The sequence below is a fragment of the Muscardinus avellanarius genome, assembly GCF_963383645.1.
Source record: "Muscardinus avellanarius genome assembly, chromosome: 9".
In the NCBI taxonomy this organism is placed as follows: Eukaryota; Metazoa; Chordata; class Mammalia; order Rodentia; family Gliridae; genus Muscardinus; species Muscardinus avellanarius.
In genome coordinates this window covers 63,432,115-63,452,381 of record NC_137795.1, presented here as the reverse complement: position 1 = coordinate 63,452,381, position 20,267 = coordinate 63,432,115, and the positions used below count along the sequence as shown (strand labels likewise).

At 35.6% G+C, this 20,267-nt stretch overlaps 1 protein-coding gene across 3 annotated transcripts in view; it reads right to left on the bottom strand.

Annotated features, from left to right (window-relative positions):
- AKAP9 (A-kinase anchoring protein 9) overlaps positions 1–20,267 on the bottom strand; it is a gene marked incomplete at both ends in the record, with an annotated part of 191,974 nt that overhangs the window by 54,723 nt on the left and 116,984 nt on the right. For 2 of the 3 annotated variants that reach the window (XM_080702008.1, XM_080702010.1), the window contains 5 exons: positions 2,444–2,548; positions 3,158–3,334; positions 13,520–13,639; positions 14,834–15,066; positions 19,633–19,845. In XM_080702008.1, the coding sequence (XP_080558134.1) occupies positions 2,444–2,548; positions 3,158–3,334; positions 13,520–13,639; positions 14,834–15,066; positions 19,633–19,845 (848 nt within the window). The remainder of the gene's footprint in view (positions 1–2,443; positions 2,549–3,157; positions 3,335–13,519; positions 13,640–14,833; positions 15,067–19,632; positions 19,846–20,267) is intronic. The other variant, XM_080702009.1, reaches the window with a different exon arrangement.

The following is a 20,267-nucleotide window of genomic DNA, read 5'->3' as shown; positions in this document are numbered from 1 at the left end:
TGTATGACAATGCACCAATAAAAAAGGAGAAAAATAAATGATAGTAATAATAGAATTAGGACTGAGGATATAGTTCAGTGGTAGAACACTTGTTTGAGGCACTGTGTTTATCTCCAGCACTGTCCTCCACCAAGAAAAATGTATGGAGTGAGATAGGAAGAAGGAGAGAGTGAGATAGGAAGGAAGGGAGGGAGGAAGGAAGAACAAGCTTAATCACATATCTGTAATCAACCACTACTGCTTTTGAATTAAGCTTTGAAGGTTAATTTTTGGGGAAGGAGATAATTTATTTAGTATAAAAGAAATCTTAATATGTTAATTCCTTTCAAATATACAGAAGCTGCTACATATAAACAAACATGCTCACAGCCTCTATGAAAACACAAGATAAAAATAAATAATGTGTGCACACATGTGGTAGTGCGCACTTGTAATCCCTGCGCTTGGGTGGCAGAAATAGGAGGAAGCCTTGCTGGCTTAAGAGACTCTGTTTCCAAATAAAAATAAATAAATAAAAAATAGGTCTGGGAGTGTAGCCCGGAGGTAGAAGGGTTTCCAGGAACCCCAGTACCAAACACACACACACACACAAAAAAAAAAAACAACAACAACAACAATGTGTTATGTACACACAATGGAGTTTTACTTAGCCATAAAAATACAATCATGTCATTTGAAGGAAAACAGATGGAACTTGAGAACATTATGCTAAGTCTTAGAAAGTTAAGAATTATATTTTTTTCTTATTTGTGGGAGCTGGAGAGAAAATGAAGTAATATTTATTAAAAGATTTGTGAAGTTAATTAAAATATGGACTTCAGAAAGAGGGCTTCAGATAAAAGAGGAGAAAGACCAGTAGAGTGGAAGGATACTGGGGGAAAGAGAAGGGCTGAGGAAGAAGAGGCTTGAGGAAAGAAACAGACCAAATAATATATGTTCATCTATGAAAGTATCACTACCAATCTCACTAATATATACGAGGAAGGAGTAGGATTTAAAGGTGGTTTCCAGAGGAAAACACACCAAGTGACATATACATAAATAAATCCATCATTTGAATTCACAATGGTGTTTAATTGCAATGTACCAATAAAATTATAAAAAAGAACTCATATTATATAATGAGAAAATAACCCTTATAGAAATGATCATCTCAACGATAGTCATTCGTATAGATGTCATTTTCTGCTCTAAACTCTAAGTTCTCTGAGCTATAATTTTAGTCATCTAAATTATTCATATTTGGTGGTACTGGGGTTCCTAGAAACCCTTCTACCTCCAGGCTGTACTCCCAGACCTATTTTTTTATATTTTTATTTGGAAACAGGGTCTTCTAAGCCAGTGAGTCTGACTACAAACCTGCGCGATCCTCCTGTCTCTACCTCCCAAGCACGGGGATTACAAGTGTGCGCCACCACGCCCGGCTATTCTTATATTTTTTAAAGCACTCACTAATGCTTTTATACTATTTAAGCCCAACAAATATCTATTAAGACATATTTAAATGTCCCATGAAAAATAATTTGGAAACAGATGAAGATACAATTAAAAACTTCTAAAACATTTAAAATATTTTTCTAGATAATATTGAGTAGAAAAATTATTAGCAGACAAAGGGAGTTAAATTACTAATGTCCTAAAAGTGGATTTTCTTTTCTTTTCTTTCATTTTTTTGTTTTGTTTTTTGGACAGTGTATCCCTATGTTACAGCCCAGGCTGACCTTGAACTCCTAGGCTCAAGCGATCCTCCTGCCTCAGCCTCCTGAGTAGTTGGGACTACAGGTGTGCACCACCACGCCTAGCTGGATTTTCTTTATTTGGAAGAAAGGAGGTAGAGAAACACAGGATAACTTTATGTAGTTGCTTTATTATTATTGTTATATTATTATTGATATTATTTTGTGGTGGTAGGGAACTGAACCAAGGGTCTTGTGCATAGCAGGCAAATACTCTACCACTGAGCTACATCCCCAGCTCTACATTACTATTAATCTTTTGTAATAAAAACATGCTTTGTATATTGTAAAGCAGCACAATAATTTCTCAGGGGTAATAATTTAAAAAATGAAAAGAAAAGCAAACAATCAAAACCCACAGGAGAGAAATAGTAACTTCATGCCCACAGGTGGGTATGAGTAAAAGAAAAAAGAGATGCTACCTTTTGTCCTAGCACTACCATAATTTTCCACTCTCCTCTTCATCAGTTCATATTGGCTAATTGGGACTTCTCTTTTCTCTCTACATTTCTTCCCGCTTCAAAGCCTTCACACTGGTTATCCTCTACCTGAAAAACTCTTCCTTACATTAAAGTCATCAAAGAATTGAACTGAATAGTCTAATCTTTGGTTTTAGACCATAAACTTCATTTTGCTCAAATGATATTTTCAAGATCACTGGTTTAAAATAATTCAAACCACATTTTTTCATTTAAAAATAAACTTACCTCTTTTTCCTTTCTGTCTATTGCATCTCGCTCAGCCTGCAACTGTACTTCTAGAGACAATTCTGCTTTAGCTTCTATGGCTCCAAACTGTTTTTGGTCCTCTACCTTTAAATATATAAGAATTTTCTCAAAATTTCAGACATTAAATCCTGATTACCGTGTGTGTTTGTGTGTATATTTTGGAGAAGTAGTAATTCTATTTCTCCAGCTAGAACGACAAAAGTATATTAGTGAATAAACCAAAGTTACAAATATTCAGCCTTAAGTGCATTTTTCACAGGAACTTCTGACACTTAAAATGCACACCACGGACAAAACGATGGCCACCTCTCCTTTCTACCGCTATCCACACAGCCTTCCTTATTCTGTTTTTCTTTTATTCATTTTCACTTTCTAATGGGAATGGACTTCATTAATTCCCAGTTTAGGGTAAAGTATTGGCCTAAACTGTTAACCATTTTCACCTAGCTATTACTGATGGCTACAAAGAAATTAATTTATCTGTCTTAACTAATCTTCTTTTATCAGGACTAAAGTATGCAAACAGCATTTGGAAATAAAAATAAAAAGAGTTATGAGGCCAACAAAGACAAAAAGATGCATATATTATGTAACCAAATACTCAATGCAATTTTTTATTTAAAAGAACTGATGTTTGTATAACTAAAAGTAATCTATACTAAAACATTTGTAAATTGAAATAAAATATCATACCTTTTGAAAAGCGTCTGTGCTAACAAGTAAGGCTTGCTCGAGTTCTCTTACTCTAAACTCCAGTTTCTCAATTTCTTCATTCCGTTCTTGCACATCTCTCTGAAGCTGTTCTTTAGACAGCAAAAGCTCACTGCACTTGTCAGTTTTTTCTTTCAGATGATTTGTCAACTGTTCAACCTAAAAATATAATAAGCAAATATATAGTTAGTCAGAGCAATTAGACAAGAGAAGGAAAAAGGAATATAAATAGGAAAAGAAGCCAAATTACATTGTTTTCAGACTGATATGATCCTATATTTAGGAAACTAAAACTAAAAACAGCAACAACAGCCAGGCGTGGTGGCACACGCTTGTAATCCCCGCACTTGGGAGGCTGAGACAGGAGGATCGCACAGGTTCGAAGCCAGCCTCAGCTACTTAGTGAGGCTCTCAGCAACTTAGTGAGACCCTGTTTCCAAATAAAGTATAAAATAGGTCTGGGAGTATAGCCCGGAGGTAGAAAGACCCTGGGTTCCACCCCCAGTACCATCAAAAAATAAATAAATAAATAAATAAACAAACAAATAAATAAATAAAATAAAATAAAAACAGCAACAACAACAAAAAACTTTACTGTAGGACTTCTAGAACTGATGAACAAATTTAGCAAAGTAGCAGGATACAAAATCAACATACAAAAAATCAAAAGCTTTTCTATACACTAATAATTCATGTGATGAAAAAGTAACCAGGAAAACAATTTCATTCTCAATGGCTTCAAAACAAACAAGAATAAATCTAACCAAAGAGAAAGAACTCTACAATGAAAATTATAGAAGACTGAAGGAAATGAAGATATTAGAAGACAGAACAATCTCTTATGTTCTTGGACAGGTAGAATTAAAACTAAATGGCCATATTATCAAGTGATCTACAGATTCAATGCAATTCCTATCAAAATATCAATGATATCTTCACAGAACTAGAAAAAAGTCCTAAGTCATATGAAAGAAAAAAAGACCCCAAATAGCTAAATCAATTCTGAAGAATAAGAACAATGCTGAGGTACCACAATACCAGATCTCAAATTATATGACAGAGCTAGAGTAACAAAAACAGCATAGTATTGGCATAAAATCATACAAATAGAAGGAATAGAAGACACAGAAACAAATCCTTCAACATATAGTCATTTGATCTTTGACAACGGTATAAAAAATACAGTGGAGAAAAGAGTCTTTACCAAATGGTGTTAAGTAAAACTGGATATTCATATGCAGAAGAATGAAACTAGATCCCCCCCTCTCTCTCTCACCCTGCACAAAAGTTAATTCAAAGTATATCAAAGACTTACGAATTAGACCAGAAACTTTGCAACTGCTAGAACAAAACAGGATTAACTCTTCAACATACAGGCATCATCTCCCTTAATAAGACTCTGAAGCTCAGGAAATAAAACCAAGAACCAATAAATGGAATGGTACCAACTTAAAAAGTTTCTGCAGATGGACATGGTGGCAATGCCTATAATCCTAGTACTTGAGAGGCTGAGACAGGAGGACCACAGGTTCAAGGACAGCCTTAGCAACTTGGCTATACTCTGTTTCAAAACAAAAAAAAAATTAAAAAAGGGCTATGGGTATAGCTCAGAGATAGAATGGCCCTAAGTCCAATCCCCAATAAACACACACACACACACACACACACACACACACACACACGCACACGCACACGCATACGCATACACGTACTTCTGCATAGTGAAAGAAACAAGATTGTAAGAAAAGAGCCTATAGAATGTAAGAATATTTTTGCCAGCTTCTCATTTGACAAAGGACTAATATTTAGAATATATAAAGAACTAAAAAAAAAACCAAACCCCAAATAATCCAATCAATAAATGGGCAAATAAACTAAACTCATTCTCAAAAGTAAAAAAATGGCCGGGCGTGGTGGCGCACGCTTGTAATCCCCGCGCTTGGGAGGCAGAGACAGGAGGATCGCACAGGTTCGAAGCCAGCCGCGCTGGCGTAAGAGACCCTGTTTCAAAAATATAAAATAGGTCTGGGAGTGTAGCCCGGAGGTAGAAGGGCTTCCAGGAACCCCAGTACCACCAAAACAAAACAAAACAAAACAACAACAACAAAAAAAACCCAGCCGGGCGTGGTGGCGCATGCTTGTAATCCCCGCGCTTGGGAGGCGGAGACAGGAGGATCGCGCAGGTTCGAAGCCAGCCGCGCTGGCGTAAGAGACCCTGTTTCAAAAATATAAAATAGGTCTGGGAGTGTAGCCCAGAGGTAGACGGGCTTCCAGGAACCCCAGAACCACCAAAAAAAAAAAAAGTAAAAAAATGCCCAAAAATATATAAAAAATGTTGAACATCTTTAGCAATCAGAGAAATGCAAATCAAAACTGCTCTGATGATGGGATTGCAAATTAGTACAACCACTTTGGAAAACAGTATGGAGGATCCTCAGAAGAATAGGAATAAGCCTACCATATAATCCAGCAATATCACTTCTTGGTATCTACCCAAAAGAATGGAACCAAATTACCAAACTAATGCATGTATATCTATGTTCACAATTGCACAATTCACAATTGCCAAACTATGGAACCAGCCAAGATGTCCATCAACAGATGAATGGATTACAAAACTATGGGATATGTATACAATGGAATTTTACTCAGTCATAAAGTAGAATAAAATCACATAATTTGTAGGGAAATGGATGAAACTGGAGAACATTATGCTAAGTGAAATTAGTCAGACAGAAAAAGTAAAAAATCATATGCTCTAATATGTGGAAGCTAGGGAGAAAAAGGGTCATAGGAAGAACTCTAGACAAAGGAGAAACCTAGATGAGCAAATAAGGCGACCTGAGGGGGAAGGGAGGGAGGAAGAGGGAAATTCCCTAATGTAAATGATACGCATTCACAAACTTATCAAAGTCAATCACTAAGTCAAACAGGAGACAGGAGTAAGAAGAGAATGGGGTGGGAACTGGAGAGGGGCTAAATGAGTGATGTGTGCACGTACGCCTCTAGCAACTTGTACTCCATTAAGATGTATGATTACAATGCAATTTAAAAAAAATTAAAAAGCACACAGTACAAGAAAACCAGGTGATTGAAAACAATAAAATCTTCTATTTGCAAAAAGAGATGTGGAATAAAGTAAATTTAAATTAAATTTTATGTCTTCTCAATGTACATTATGGATGAGGTAGGTTTTTTTTGCTTATTTTAGGGTAATTATTATTTTACAAAATAAAAAAGTGGCAAAGCAAAAAAAAAACAACAAAAAAAAAACAAACCACATTGAGATTTTGTCTCATTCTAATTAAAAGAACAATCACTAAGAATACAAACAATAATAAATGTTGGTGAGGATAGAGAAAAAAGGAACACGTATACACTGCTGGTGGCATTGTAAATTAGTAAAATTATGAAAATCAGTATGGATGTTCATCAAAAAACTAGAAATGGTACCACCATTTAACATAGCTACACAATTCTTCTATAGTAAATGAAAGTGAGCATATTACAGTGATACATGTGTACCCACATTCATAGTGCAATTCAGAACAGCCAAGTTGTAGAACCAACCTATATGTTAGTCAACAGAAAAATGAATAAAGTAAATGTGGTATATACACAAAAAGGAGTTTTACTCTGCCGTAAAGAAGAATAAAATTTGTCACTTGTAGGTAAAAGGAGAACATCATACTAAGTGAAATAAATCAGACTCAGGAAGTTAAATGTCATATGATTTCTCTCATATGTGTGAACTAGAGAGGAAAAAAAGGAACACAAATAGGAGCTTTTGAGAATGAAAAGGAGACCAAAATAGTACAGGAAGCGTATTAGGGGGAAGGAGAAAGTAAGATAAAAAGGAGGCACTGGGAAATTAAATCAACCAAATTATGTTATGTGCTTATACAAATATATCACAATGCATCCCACTATTATATATAATGTAATGTACCAACAAAGCACATACAAGAAATAAGAAGCTAATAACTTTAAAAGATACTTACCTTCATTTCAAAATGTACTTTCTTTTTGATACTGGGGATTGGATACAGGGGCATTCTTATCTCTGAGCTATACCCCAGCCCTTTGAAACAGGGTCTCACTAAGTTGCTGTGGATGGCCTCAAACATGCAATCCTCCTGTCTCAGCCTTCTAAGTACTAGACTTACAGGCATGTACCAAAAAAGTGTTTTTAAATGCTATGTTAATCTCATTTTTTAAAAATCTCATTTTTAATAATCATAGCAACTACTATCTCCAGCAAAGCTGACATTTTTTCTAAGTTAATAAAACTAGGTAGCATTAGTTAAAAAAAAAAAAGAAGCAATATTGCTTTGATCAACTCTTTATTTTTTAATTTTTTTTGTGGTACTAGGGACAGAATCCAGGGGCATTCTACCTCCTAACTACATCTCCAGCCCTAATTTATATTCTTTATTTTGAAACAGGGTCTCATTGAGTTGCAAAGGGCCTAAGTAGCCGAGGCTAGCCACAAACTGTGATCCTCCTGTCTCAACCTCCCAAATGCTGGGATTATAAATGTGAGCCATCATGCCCGGTGATCAACTCTTTTTTAAAAGGTTATTTTTCTTTAAAACTTCTCCAGCTAGGAAGGGAATTATCTAATAGACAACCACACTAAAGACCTAATAAAGATGAGAAATTTGCAGATTAATGTGAAGTATGATAACCCCAAAAAATCTTTCACACACAATATTTTGATAAAAGTAATTTGTAAAGCGTTTTTATCCTATACATTACATCAACCTGGAAGAGAAATGAAGATGGGTGGTAAGAGGTATCTGTATAGTCTGCAAATTTCCCTAAATGTTTCTGGTCTTATTTTTTTCTGTACTCAAAATAAATGAAGTGTCCCAAGACTTATCCCTCATGACTGACATACTGGTCCCTTCAGTCAATGGCTCTGTGACAGAAGACTACAGGGAGGATTAATAGTTTATGAAATTAGTTCTGATCAGATGAAGAGACAAAGTTACTAAAAAGGACATACGAGGGGATAATATGAAAAATATTGCTTTATTTCAATGAAATATTGAAAAATTACTAAAAATGACAATTATTTTTCAGACAATAAAAATGCAAGCTTAACTCTAACTGTGGGCTCAAGGACTACAGTAATAAAGCTACTGGGAACATTTGACAATAATACGCTGATTGAGGTTTGAAGAAAGGTCAAGAGGAAAGGTAACAAAACAGGTACATTAAAATGGCATAAGACTTCCGGGAAGATGGCGACCGAGAAAAGCGGGGCTTAAGAGTCCCACTAACAACCAATCTCCATTACCACAAAAAGAGCGCCTTTCATAGCCAGAAAACACCATCACCAGAAAAACAAAAAAACCACCAGGCTCCAGAGAGAAAGCGGACTGAGAACAGAGCTCAGGGCCACAGAGGAGACACACGCGCCCGAGGACGCGGCAGCAGCGCCATACTGCCGGCGGCAGCGGCGAACTCAGCGGACGGCTACAGCAAGCCGAGGTGAGCCGATGCGGAACAGCCAGGCGGGATCTTTCGGCGCAGACAGCATTTAAAGCTCCCAGTGGCTGAGCTCAGCACACGCTGCAGGGATTCAGAGTGGAAATCAAAACCAGAGAAGAAAAAATACGCCAGCCTCATGGCCGAGGGCGTGGCAGAGGCGCCATATTGCCACCGGCGGCGGCAGCAGCAGTGAATTCACCGAGTCCAGTACAGCTACATCTGCGTACTCAAGAACAGTGAGTCAAATTGCGGGCCACAGAGGAGAAATCCCAGTATTGTGCCTCCTGGGACTTGACCCAGTGAGGGAGTGGTGGTGGCAGAGATATCACACCATAGGAGAGCGTGCAACCTGGCACCCCCCATAGTTTAAAGCAGCCTCTATCGACTCCCTGGGTCGGAGACTCTGTGATACAACCCAGTAAAGGAGTAGTAGGGTCTGAGATAATACAGACTCGAGATCCAGAGCACCTTAAGTGAAGCCATAGTGACCCAAGGGAAGAACCCAGAGAAGGCACAAACCTCCGAAATCATGGGAAAGAGGAATAACACTGAAGTAATGAATGTGCACAACCCCACAACATCAGAACCTGATAAAACAGAAAATCAGAGATTTCTAGAAGATCAAATCAGGAAAATAACTGTAGAAATAATAGAGGTGCTTCGAAAAGAACTCAGAGAGAGCCAAAAAGAGATAAAGGATGCAATTAATGAAGTAAAGGCCTCAATTCAAAGCACAAACAACCGATTAGACCACATGGAGAACAGAATCTCGCTCTTAGAAGATGAGCAATCCAAAAATGAATGCATAGTTTCTAATCTAGAAAAAGATATCCAACAGCAGGAATCTGACATTGAAGAAATATGGGCCCATCTTAAGAGAGCTAACCTAAGAATAATTGGAATAGAGGAGGGAAAAGAAAGTGATACCAAAGGGATCAACAATCTCTTCAAGGAAGTAATAGCAGAAAATTTTCCAAATATAGAGCAAGAGGTTGATACACAGATCCAGGAAACATATAGAACTCCCTTTAGACAGGATCGGAGAAGAGGATCCCCACGCCATATAATTGTCAAAATGACCAATGTGGAAGCCAAGCAGAGAATCTTAAAGGCAACAAAAACAAAGGGCCAAGTGACATTCAGAGGCAAACCAATTAGAATCACTCCAGACTTCCCAAACCAAGTCATGAGAGCCAGAAGGACTTGGAGTAACATATTCCAAACTCTGAAAGAAAACAACTTCCAGCCAAAAATTTCCTATCCAGCAAAACTTTCTATCAAATTAGATGGAGAAATAAGAAGCTTCCATGACAAACAGAAACTGAAGGAATTTATGTCTTCAAAACCAGCGCTAGAGAAAATACTCAAAGAGATTAACTACAAAGAAGAAATAGGTAACACTCACCAGAACCAGAGAAACAAGAGTTTCCATCCAACAGACAACTAAGATTGGTTATCTGTGGAGATTCATTATTTATGTTAGTCTTTTACCTATCTCTAAATTGTATTGTTTGCCTTTATTGTTGTTAATTTTTAGGATTTCTAGTTGGAATATTAATATACCTTCAGATATAGCATTTGGAAATATTTTATCCAATTCTATTAGTAACTTTTAACTCTGTTTACATTGTCTTTGGATATACAATATTTTCTTTTATTTTTTAGGGAGTTTGTATATTCTTCTGTTGACTGTGCCATTGAAATCATATCCAAGAAATCACTGCCAATTTCAATGTTGTGAGGTTTTATGACCCAGATTTTCTCCTAAAAGTTTATAGTCTTAAGATTTATATTTAGGTCTTTTATCTAGTTTGAGTTAATACTTGTATGTGGGATTAGGTAAGGGTCCAATTTTATTCTTTTCCATGTAATTATTATTTTTCAACAATATTTAGTTAAAAGATTATTATTTCCACCACCAAATGTTCGTGGAAACCTTGTCAAAAATAACTTGACAATATAGGGAAGAAGTTAGCTCTAGGCTTGTATTTAACTCCAATGGTCTATATATCTGCCTTTAGAACAGTACTACACTGTTTCAATTATTGTAGCTTTATATGGTTTGAAATCAGAAAATATACATCTTCTAGCTTTGTTTTTGCTTCGAGATTGTTTTGGGTATCTAGAGTCCATATTCCATATCAGGATAGATTTTTTATCTGAAAAATAAATATATGATAGTTTCACCTAAAAAAAAAGAAAAAAATATTATCTGGTAAGAAAGAAAGCAAAAAGAAATATTGAAATGTTATCTTTAAGTCATCAAAAGCTTGGTATCAGACAAATGAAACTGTTATGTGAGATTATCATTTTTAATTTTGGATAAATTGCTATAATACTAGATGTCAACCACTAAGCCAAGCATGGGAGGGAGGGATGGGGAGAGAATGGGGTGGGGATCGGGTGGGGGCTGACTGGGCGATGTGTGCATGTATGTCTACAAAAGTTTGTATCCCACTATGATGTATGAATACAGTGCACCAATAAAATAAAATTTAAAAAAAAAAATTAAAATGGCATAATACATTATATAGTTAGATTTTTTATTTTCTATTTATTCTTTTGATTCTTGAGAAAATCGAAAGCTGGGAATGAAGTCTAGCAGAGTAAGAAGAAAATGAATGAATTAGAATGTTCCTGAAGACAGTCAAACATGCACATCCTTGTGAGTTGCCTAAAGTTCTATGTTCATTGCTGCACAATTCACTATTACCAAACTATGGAACCACCCAAGATGTCCATATATAGATGAATGGATTACAAAAGTATGGAATATGTACAAAATGGAATTTTACTCAGCCATAAAGAAAAATTACATCATTTATAATTACATCATTTATAGAGAAATGGATGGAACTGGAAGACATTATGCTAAGTGAGATTAGTCAGTCACAAAAAATAAAAAAACTGGATGCTCTCTCTAATATGCGAAAGCTAGGGAGAAAATGGGTCATAGGAGGAACTCTAGATGAAGAAGAAATACTATAGATGAACAAATAAGGCGACCCAACTGAGGGGATGGAAGTGGGGAAGAGGAAAATGTTCTAATGTATATAAATGTACTTTAACAAACATATCAATGTCAATCACTAAGCCAAACATGAGAAGGAGGGAGGGGAAATGGGGCTGGAATTGGGTAAGGGCTAATTGGGTGATGTATGTATGTATGTCTCCACCAGCTTGACTCTATTAAGATGTATGACTACAATGCACCAATAAAAAAAAAAAAAGTCAATCACTAAGTGAAACATGAGAAGGCGAGAAGGGAGGAAGAATGGGGTGGGAATTGGGGAAGGACTAAATGAGTGATGTGTGCATGTATGCCTCCACCATCTGGTACCTCATTAAGATGTATGACTACAATGCACCAATAAAAAGTTAAAAAAATAAAATATAAAAGAAATAATATTAGTTAAATTTAAGTGTTCCCCAATGGCCATACCTATACTCTTAGGAAGTGGGAGCTATTATTATCTCTATTTTTCAAATGAATAAACAGAGATTTAAAAGGTTAAATGACTTAGTCACTGTCACTAAATTAGTATATAACAAAGCCATGATCTAAACTGGAATTGCCTTATCTCTAGAATAATCTCTTTATCATTAGGATAAACCACTTTTAGGAAATTATACAGGAAAGCTTCCCTCATCCACACAGCATTCGCTTAGAAAATATAGAGTTCTAACTACGTTTCTATGTGAGGAAAATGAATGTGGGAGTGAAAGAGTATAAGCCAAGACACCTAAGGTTAGAAGGCTACCACACCATCCAGGCAATGACGACACTAGAATGCAGCAAAATGAGTGAAGGTGGAAAAACAGTACAATTATGATCCATCACGGACTGGGAGCAGGGTTCAGAAAAACAATGGGATCAAGAGAGAATTCTAGGACTTAGAAATAACGATTTTTATTAAGATAAATAAAGAACATGTTTTAGCCTTGTCTTTCTTGGCAAATGCCAATCAGGAACGAAGATTTCTTTTTTTTGCATATATTAGTCATGAGAGATCTTAGAGGAGGCTGAGTAGGTCATTGAATATTCACGTATAGGGCTTGACAGAGATGAGATGTAACCAATGAAGGAACAACAGTGGAAAAATTTATGTACGACTGCCTGAAAATATAATGTAAATATGGGAGAAAAGGGAGCCCAAGACTAATTCATGAGGCACCTATCATTTATTTTGTGTAGAAAGAAGGGAAATGAAGACTAGAGGAGAGATACCAGTGCAGCAGGTATGTCATAGAAACTGAGAGAAGAAAGTGCTTTCGAAGACTGTAACAAATGCCTCTGAATGGCTGAGTAGGGTGATGACAGAGAGGTGATTATTGGACATTGTCATGAGTCTTTGGTTACTCTGCATACGAACAGTTAAACTAGAAGATAAAAAACTACAAAGCATAAATGCCACTGGAGTGGATTAAAAAGAGAAGAGAATGGTAAATGACTTAGTAAAGCATGAATACAAAGAAATCTTTGGGTCAATTTTGTAGGGAATGGGAGTAGAGAAACAAGGAAGCTTATCTAATTGTTGAATACTGGAAGATATATGCAGGTAGGAATGATTCCAAATGTCAATGCAAGTTTTTTGCATTCTGTTTTGCTTTTGTTTTTGGGTGATGCTGGGGATTAAACCCAGGGTCTCATGAATGTTAGGCAAATGCCCTACCACCACTAAGCTATACTCCTCAGCCTTCTTACATTTAAGCAGTATTTAATATTCTGATGTTTTAAGATTTATAAACAATAAAATAATTTACTTTTAAGTTTTTTATTATCTGACTCTTATTTTATGCCCAAGATACAAATTAATATAAAGTTAGCAGTATCAATAAAATTCTTACCTCTCTAGTTTGATGTTCACTGACAGGCTGAAATCGAGGTACAATCTTAAGCTGCTGTTCTAGTTTCTGTATCTCTTGTTGGAACACATCTCTCTCATGTTCTCTATCAATGGCTTGCTCCTGAAATTTGATAGTAATAATGATGTTAACGGAAGAAACAATGTATCAAAATCATTTCCCCTTTAATTACAAGTTAGTTGTGTTTGAAGACAAAGGACTAATGTCCACAGAATACTCCAAATCACAGATTTTAAGAAGATGACTTTTTTGGGTATGATATGAAGCCTATCTGGGCTCTTCAATGAAAACTTAAGTACTTAAAATTATTTAAAGCATATTTCTTTTTGATTCAAGTAATGTTAAATGGAGAATGAAAAAATTGTCCTCCTTAAATAAATTCATTTTTTATATAAAGGAAGAATTCCATTGCTAGCTTAGTCATAAAACAAGTCAATCAACTGTCTCATAAGTCAATTTCTTTAGTCCTAGTTTAAGTTTTATACCAAAATTCCAAAATATAAAAGATGTGAAGAGGACATCTGGCTTATATAAAACTCCAAAGAAAAAAACCTATGTGAAATTAGAGATTCACCATCTTTTTGGAAGAGTTCAATGGAACTATGACAATTGCTCTAGTCCTATTTTCCAGTGCAATACTCTTACCTACATGTATCTTCTGAGAGGGAAGAAGTAGGGCCAATTAACTCTTATAATTACTACTATAATAATTCTCAATTATTTTGGCTATTGGTTAAATTAAAGACTATTAAGCTTAACTCTGAATTTGGAAAAAGTAACGGATAGGGCTTATTCACACACTGTACTCTTTTTCTTCTTTTCTTTTTGGGGTATTGGGTATTGAAACCAGGCTACCCAAGGGCTATTTTAAATTGTGAAACAGGTTTTGCTAAGTTACTGCACACTGACCTTAACCTGTGATTCTCTTTTCTCAGCCTCCCAAGTACTGAGATTATAGGCATGTACTACCATGTTGGCTTTGTACTACTTTTTCTGTCGATTTTTTTTTTTTTTTTTGAGTGGTTGCTTGGGATTGAACTCAGAGTTTCATGTATGCTAAGCATGTGTTCTACTACTGACCTACATCCCCAGCCTTACTTTTACTCTTTCAATTCTGATTGTTATATAAAAATACTGGAATTCTTAATAAGAATAATAGTTTTTGATCAAGTGGTAGAATATACATATAGGTGAAAATATTAATTCAAGAGTTCCTCTAATTTAAAATTTATAGCCTAGAATAGTAGCAAGTGGCATTCTACTGAGAAAAATCAATATTGAGTTGAGAATACTTACATCTAAAAACTTTCTCATCTTTTCTAATTGCTTTTCCAGTGCTTGGCTTTGCTGTCTTAAATCCATTAGTTCAGCATTTTTTTCTTGTTCCAGCTCTATAAACCTACTGACTTGTTCTTCAACATCTACTTCTAGAGCTTTCACTTGTTTTTGAAGGTCATCTCGTACTTTCTCAGCTTGACATTGTACTTCTAGCTTTTCCTTCATTAGTTTTTCTGTCTCATGTAGTAATTCTGTTTAGGAATGCAAAAGTATATGAGTTAAATTATAATTAATGATTTTATGATAATGAAATCATTTACAACTATGCTTACATTTTACCTTCATGAAATAAAGGCTGAGAATTATTTTAAATATTCATAAAAAGTAAACATTCTTTATGAAAATATCAAAATATCATACTTCTATATAAATAAGCTAGCAAGAATAAAATTATACAGAATTTTTAAAAATCCCATCGTAAAAATAGTACTTTTGTAAAATCAACATAGCAAATGACAAAAACAAAAATCCATTTTCACTGTTAAGAACAAAGTCCAATCAAATTCAAGCACAGGAGAAAAAAAAACTCACCATTTTATCTCAGGCAAAAATTTTAACTACAAGCCAATAAAAAGTCACTTTTATATGCATACACAATGTACACAAAGATTAAATACTATAAATCTTTAAGGCAAGTAACAGTTAAAGACAAAGAAATATCGTAATCAGAATTTCTTTCTTTTTTTTTTTTTTTTTTTGGTGGTACTGGGGTTCCTGGAAACCCTTCTACCTCAGGCTACACTCCCAGACTTATTTTAAATTTTATTTGGAAACAGGGTCGCTTAAGCCAGCGGGGGCTGGCTTTGAACCTGCGCTATTCTCCTGTCTCCACCTCCCAAGAGCGGGGATTACAAGCATGCGCCACCACGCCCGGCCATAATCAGAATGTCTGTTAGTTTTATTCCTTACTTCCTATTTCTGAATTGCTTTTTTATGCTCACATGTATATGGACCAAGGGAAAACTGACATGTATAGGGCACAGTGTTAGTACTTAAAAACAATCACAAGTTCAATTTCTAGCTCCACTATTTTTCTCCTAAGTGACATTTAAAATGGTGTTCTTCAGTTTCCTTTATATATAAAATGGAGATAATATCACTTACTATATTTTAGAGCAATTCTGGGATCAAATTAGATAAAACATGTAAATCAGGGTTGTGGTAAACACTAAGTATTAGCTTTTTTAGCACGCCCGCCTGCCCTCCCTCCGACTCTCTCTTTCTCTCTCCCCTCCCTCCCTCCCTCCCTCTCTCTTCCTCTCCCCTCCCTCCCTCTTCTTTCTCTCTCTCTCCTCTCTCTCTCACTCACCGGGGATTGAACCCAGAAGCATTCTACCTCTGAGCTAAAACTCTAGCCCAATTTTCTTATTTGGAAACAGTGTCTCACTGAGTTGCAGAGGGCCTCATAAAGTTGTTGAGGCTGGCTTCAAATCTGAGCTCCTCCTGTCTCAGCCTCCCAAGTACTAGAATTGCAAGTGTGCGCCACCATGCCTGGCTAAGTATTAGCTATTTATACAGTAATAAAATGAGTGTGTGTGTGTGTGTGTGTGTGTGTGTGTGTGTGTATACAACAAAAGTAAAACAATCCTCTAATAAAAATTGGGAGTATGTATTTCTTGATTCTTTAAATTAACTGATATGCTAATACTGTACTCAGTCTATAGAAAAATCTTTCATTTTAAAACAAAACTGAGCTTGGTGTGGTGGCGCACACTTATAATCCCAGTGCTTGGGAGGCTGAGACAGGAGGATTGCATAGATTCAAAGCCAGCCTCAGCCACTTAGTGAGGCTCTCAGCAACTTAGTGAGACCCTGTTTCCAAATAAAGTATAAAATAGGGCTAGGGGAATAGCCTGGAGGTAGAAAGTCCCTGGGTTCCACCCTCTAGTACCAAAAAAATAAAAATAAAGCAAAATTGATATTAGATGTTAATGTAAAAGTAAATCAACTAGAAAGTCTCCTATTAAATTTCACTAATCCTTTTGCTACCATCATCTTATAAACTTCCTGGTTTAGAAGCATTTTCTTTCTTTCTTTTATTTTTTTCAGTACTGAGGGGCTGAAGGGGTCATTCTACCTCCAAGCTACATCCCCAGCCCCATTTTTTATTCTTTATTCGGAAACAGGGTCTCAATGATTTGCCAAAGTCCTTAGTATACAGCTGAGGCTGGCCACAACCTGTGATCCTCCTGTCTCAGTCTCCTAAGTACTGGGATTACAAGTGTGTGCCACCACACAGGGCAATTTAGAAACATTCTGAAACATCTTAGACTGAAAGAGTTTAATATATTTGTAATTAGGTTTTTTTTTTTTCTTTTTTGTGTGTGGTACTGGGGATTGTACCCAGGGGTATTTGACCTCCGAGCTACACCCCCTGCCCTATTTTTTATTCTTTATTTTGAAACAGGGTCTCACTAAGTTGTGTAGGACCTCACTAAGTAGCTGAGGCTATCTGCGAACCACGATCCTCTGGTCTCAGCCTCCCGAATGCTGGGATTACAAGCGTGCGCCACCATGCCCGGCTGTAATTAGTTTTTTTTAAACAAATATTTTGAAAAATTAAAATGCCTTTAGCTTTGTGTGAAAATAGAATAAGATGATCGTTGGTATGAATGAGAGTTGTTATTATTTATTTATTTATTTATTTATTTATTTATTTATCTATTTGGTGGTACTGGGGTTCCTGGAAACCCTTCTATCTCTGGACTACACTCCCAGACCTATTTTTTAAAAAATATTTTTAAAATTTGGAAACAGGGTCTCCTAAACCAGAGAGGCTGGCTTCGAACCTGTGCTATCCTCCTGTCTCTGCCTCCCAAGCGTGGGGATTACAAGGGTGGGCCACCACACCCAGCTTTTATTTATTTATTTATTTATTGTGGTACTGGGGCCGAATCCGGGAACATTCTACTTCCATGCTACACCCCCCATCCCTATTTTTTTTTTTTTTTTGCATTGGGTCTTACTAAATTATAGCTTTCTGGCCTTGAACCTACAATCCTCCTAAAATTGGGATCACAGGTGTGCAAGTATCATCCTGGCTTTAGTTGTTAATTTCAAATAAAAGTGTGTACTTTTATTGTAAGATGTTTTGTTGTTGTTAAAGAGAAAATCTGTAAGTATAAAACACAGCAGCAAAACTTCAAAATTAGAAATATGTTAGTTGGTTGAAAAGCTAAGGATCACCCAAATTTTGAGTTGTAAGTCCATCACCCAAAAATTGTCCATGCAATTTTACACACACACACCTGTTGCAGGTGCTGCATCAACTGCAGCATCTACTAGTCCTATAAAAATAGAAAATAAAACAAGACACAACAAAAATATAATTACATGTGTTTTCTTTCCTAGTATTAAAATGCATGTATACACACACATAAGAAATAAAAGTTGAAGCCACTAATTATTATCACTGGTAATATTTTTTGAGAAGTTTCCAATATTTCTGGTATATTTTTACACATAAGGCATATATACTCTTTCTATAACATAAGCCGGAGGGAGGAAGGAGGGAAGGGAGTGGGAATTGGGTAAGGGCTAATTGGGTGATGTGTGCATGTATGCCTCTACCATCTTGTACCCCATTAAGATGTATGACTACAATGTACCAATTAAAAAAATTTTTTTTAATTCCCCCCTCAAAAAAAGAATTCCAATCCTAAATCTGTGTTAAAGTTGAGTACCAGAAAAATTTCACTTATTACAAAAATGTATGCTTTGTTTTTAAATTGATAAAATGAAATTTAAAAAACTACCTATTAATTTTAAATGCATGTTTAATATAAAAGTCTGTATTTAAGAACAGACTATAGTTTCAAATCCTAGCTCTCCTATTTTTCTCCTGCGTCACATTTAATATGATGTTCTTCAGTTTCCTTTATATATAAAATGGGGATAATATCATCAACCATATCTTAGAACAATTCTGAGATAAAAATTAAGAAGATATAGTAAACAGGATTTAAAGATTGTCATAAAGACTGATATATACCACTAGATAAGCTTTAACTTTCAAGATGTTATTTAATTTCTCATTTAAGGAAAAGTTAAAAGTTACTTGTAAATTTGAGTACTCTTTGGATTCCTACTTAGACTGTATTTCAGCCTGCTTCTAGCAGCTTCTTTCTTTCTTTCTTTCTTTCTTTCTTTCTTTCTTTCTTTCTTTCTTTCTTTCTTTCTTTCTTTCTTTCTTGTACTAGGGATAGAACACAGGGGCATTCTACCTACACCCCCAGTCCTATTTTTTTATTCTTTATTTTGAAACAAGGTCTCACTGAGTTGCAAAGGGCCTCACTAAGTAGCTGAGGCTGTCTTCTAACTGTGATCCTCTTGTCTCAGCCTCCCAAATCCTGGGATTACAAGTGTGCACCACCACACCCAGCTTAACAACTGACCTTTTCAATCTATTCTGCTTTCAGTCCAAAGCCCCCATACCTGTTCACTACTAGTAATAGATCATAATTTTTACTTATTTTATCTAACAAGATAATTTTGCTGTCTCTCTGCTATTCAAAAGACACAATCTGAAAATATTCTGCCTCATTATTTATAACTTTTTCTTGAAGTAGATACTTTGGGATAAGAAAAAAACTTTTTCTGTTAACATCTGGCAAAAGTAAAAAAAAAAAGCTGATTCTACATGATCATCTAATAAGAAAATTGCTTATAATAATGGTATTGAGGAAAAAGTCACCTTGAATGTTTAAAGAATATAAAGGAAAAGTGGAATGTTTCAGATAAAGTCTGAAAATACATACGTTGTTCAACGGGACCTGCCTCTGCCTTCATAGCCTCCTTCTGTCTGGACAGTAATTCTCTTTCTTCTTGGATCTGTTGTTGCTCTGCCTCCAATTCTTGTAATCTATTACCTGCACATAACAACTCCTGTTCAAGACGATCTATTATATCAGTTTTTTCCTGAATTTGCCTTTCAAAAAGAGTTTTTTCATCTGCATAGCCATCAATGACACCTATAGATAAAGTTAAAAGGGAATGAAATTACTACTTACCATTAAGTATTAATATGAATAGGAGAAGGTGTTCAGTTAGCAAAACTTTAGACCCTTCCAACCTGTTAAGTCTTGAATCTGCTCCTGATAGCAGTAACTATTAACATTTAATATGCTTTATCCAATGCAGTCTTTTTCCTGCTTACAATTACTTTCTAGCACTTTCCTATAATAAAATATCATGTCATGTATGTGTAACTCACTTCATTAAACAGAGAGAAATAAATAGGTTCCCTTAATATAAATCAGATGCTTGTGAACTGAATAATATTTTAAATATACTAGAGAAAGTCAGTGTTTTAATTCTAGAAGAACAACACCCACAACATGGGAGAACAGAAAAGGCCTGGGGCTGTAGAGACTTAAGACCTACAGTCACCATT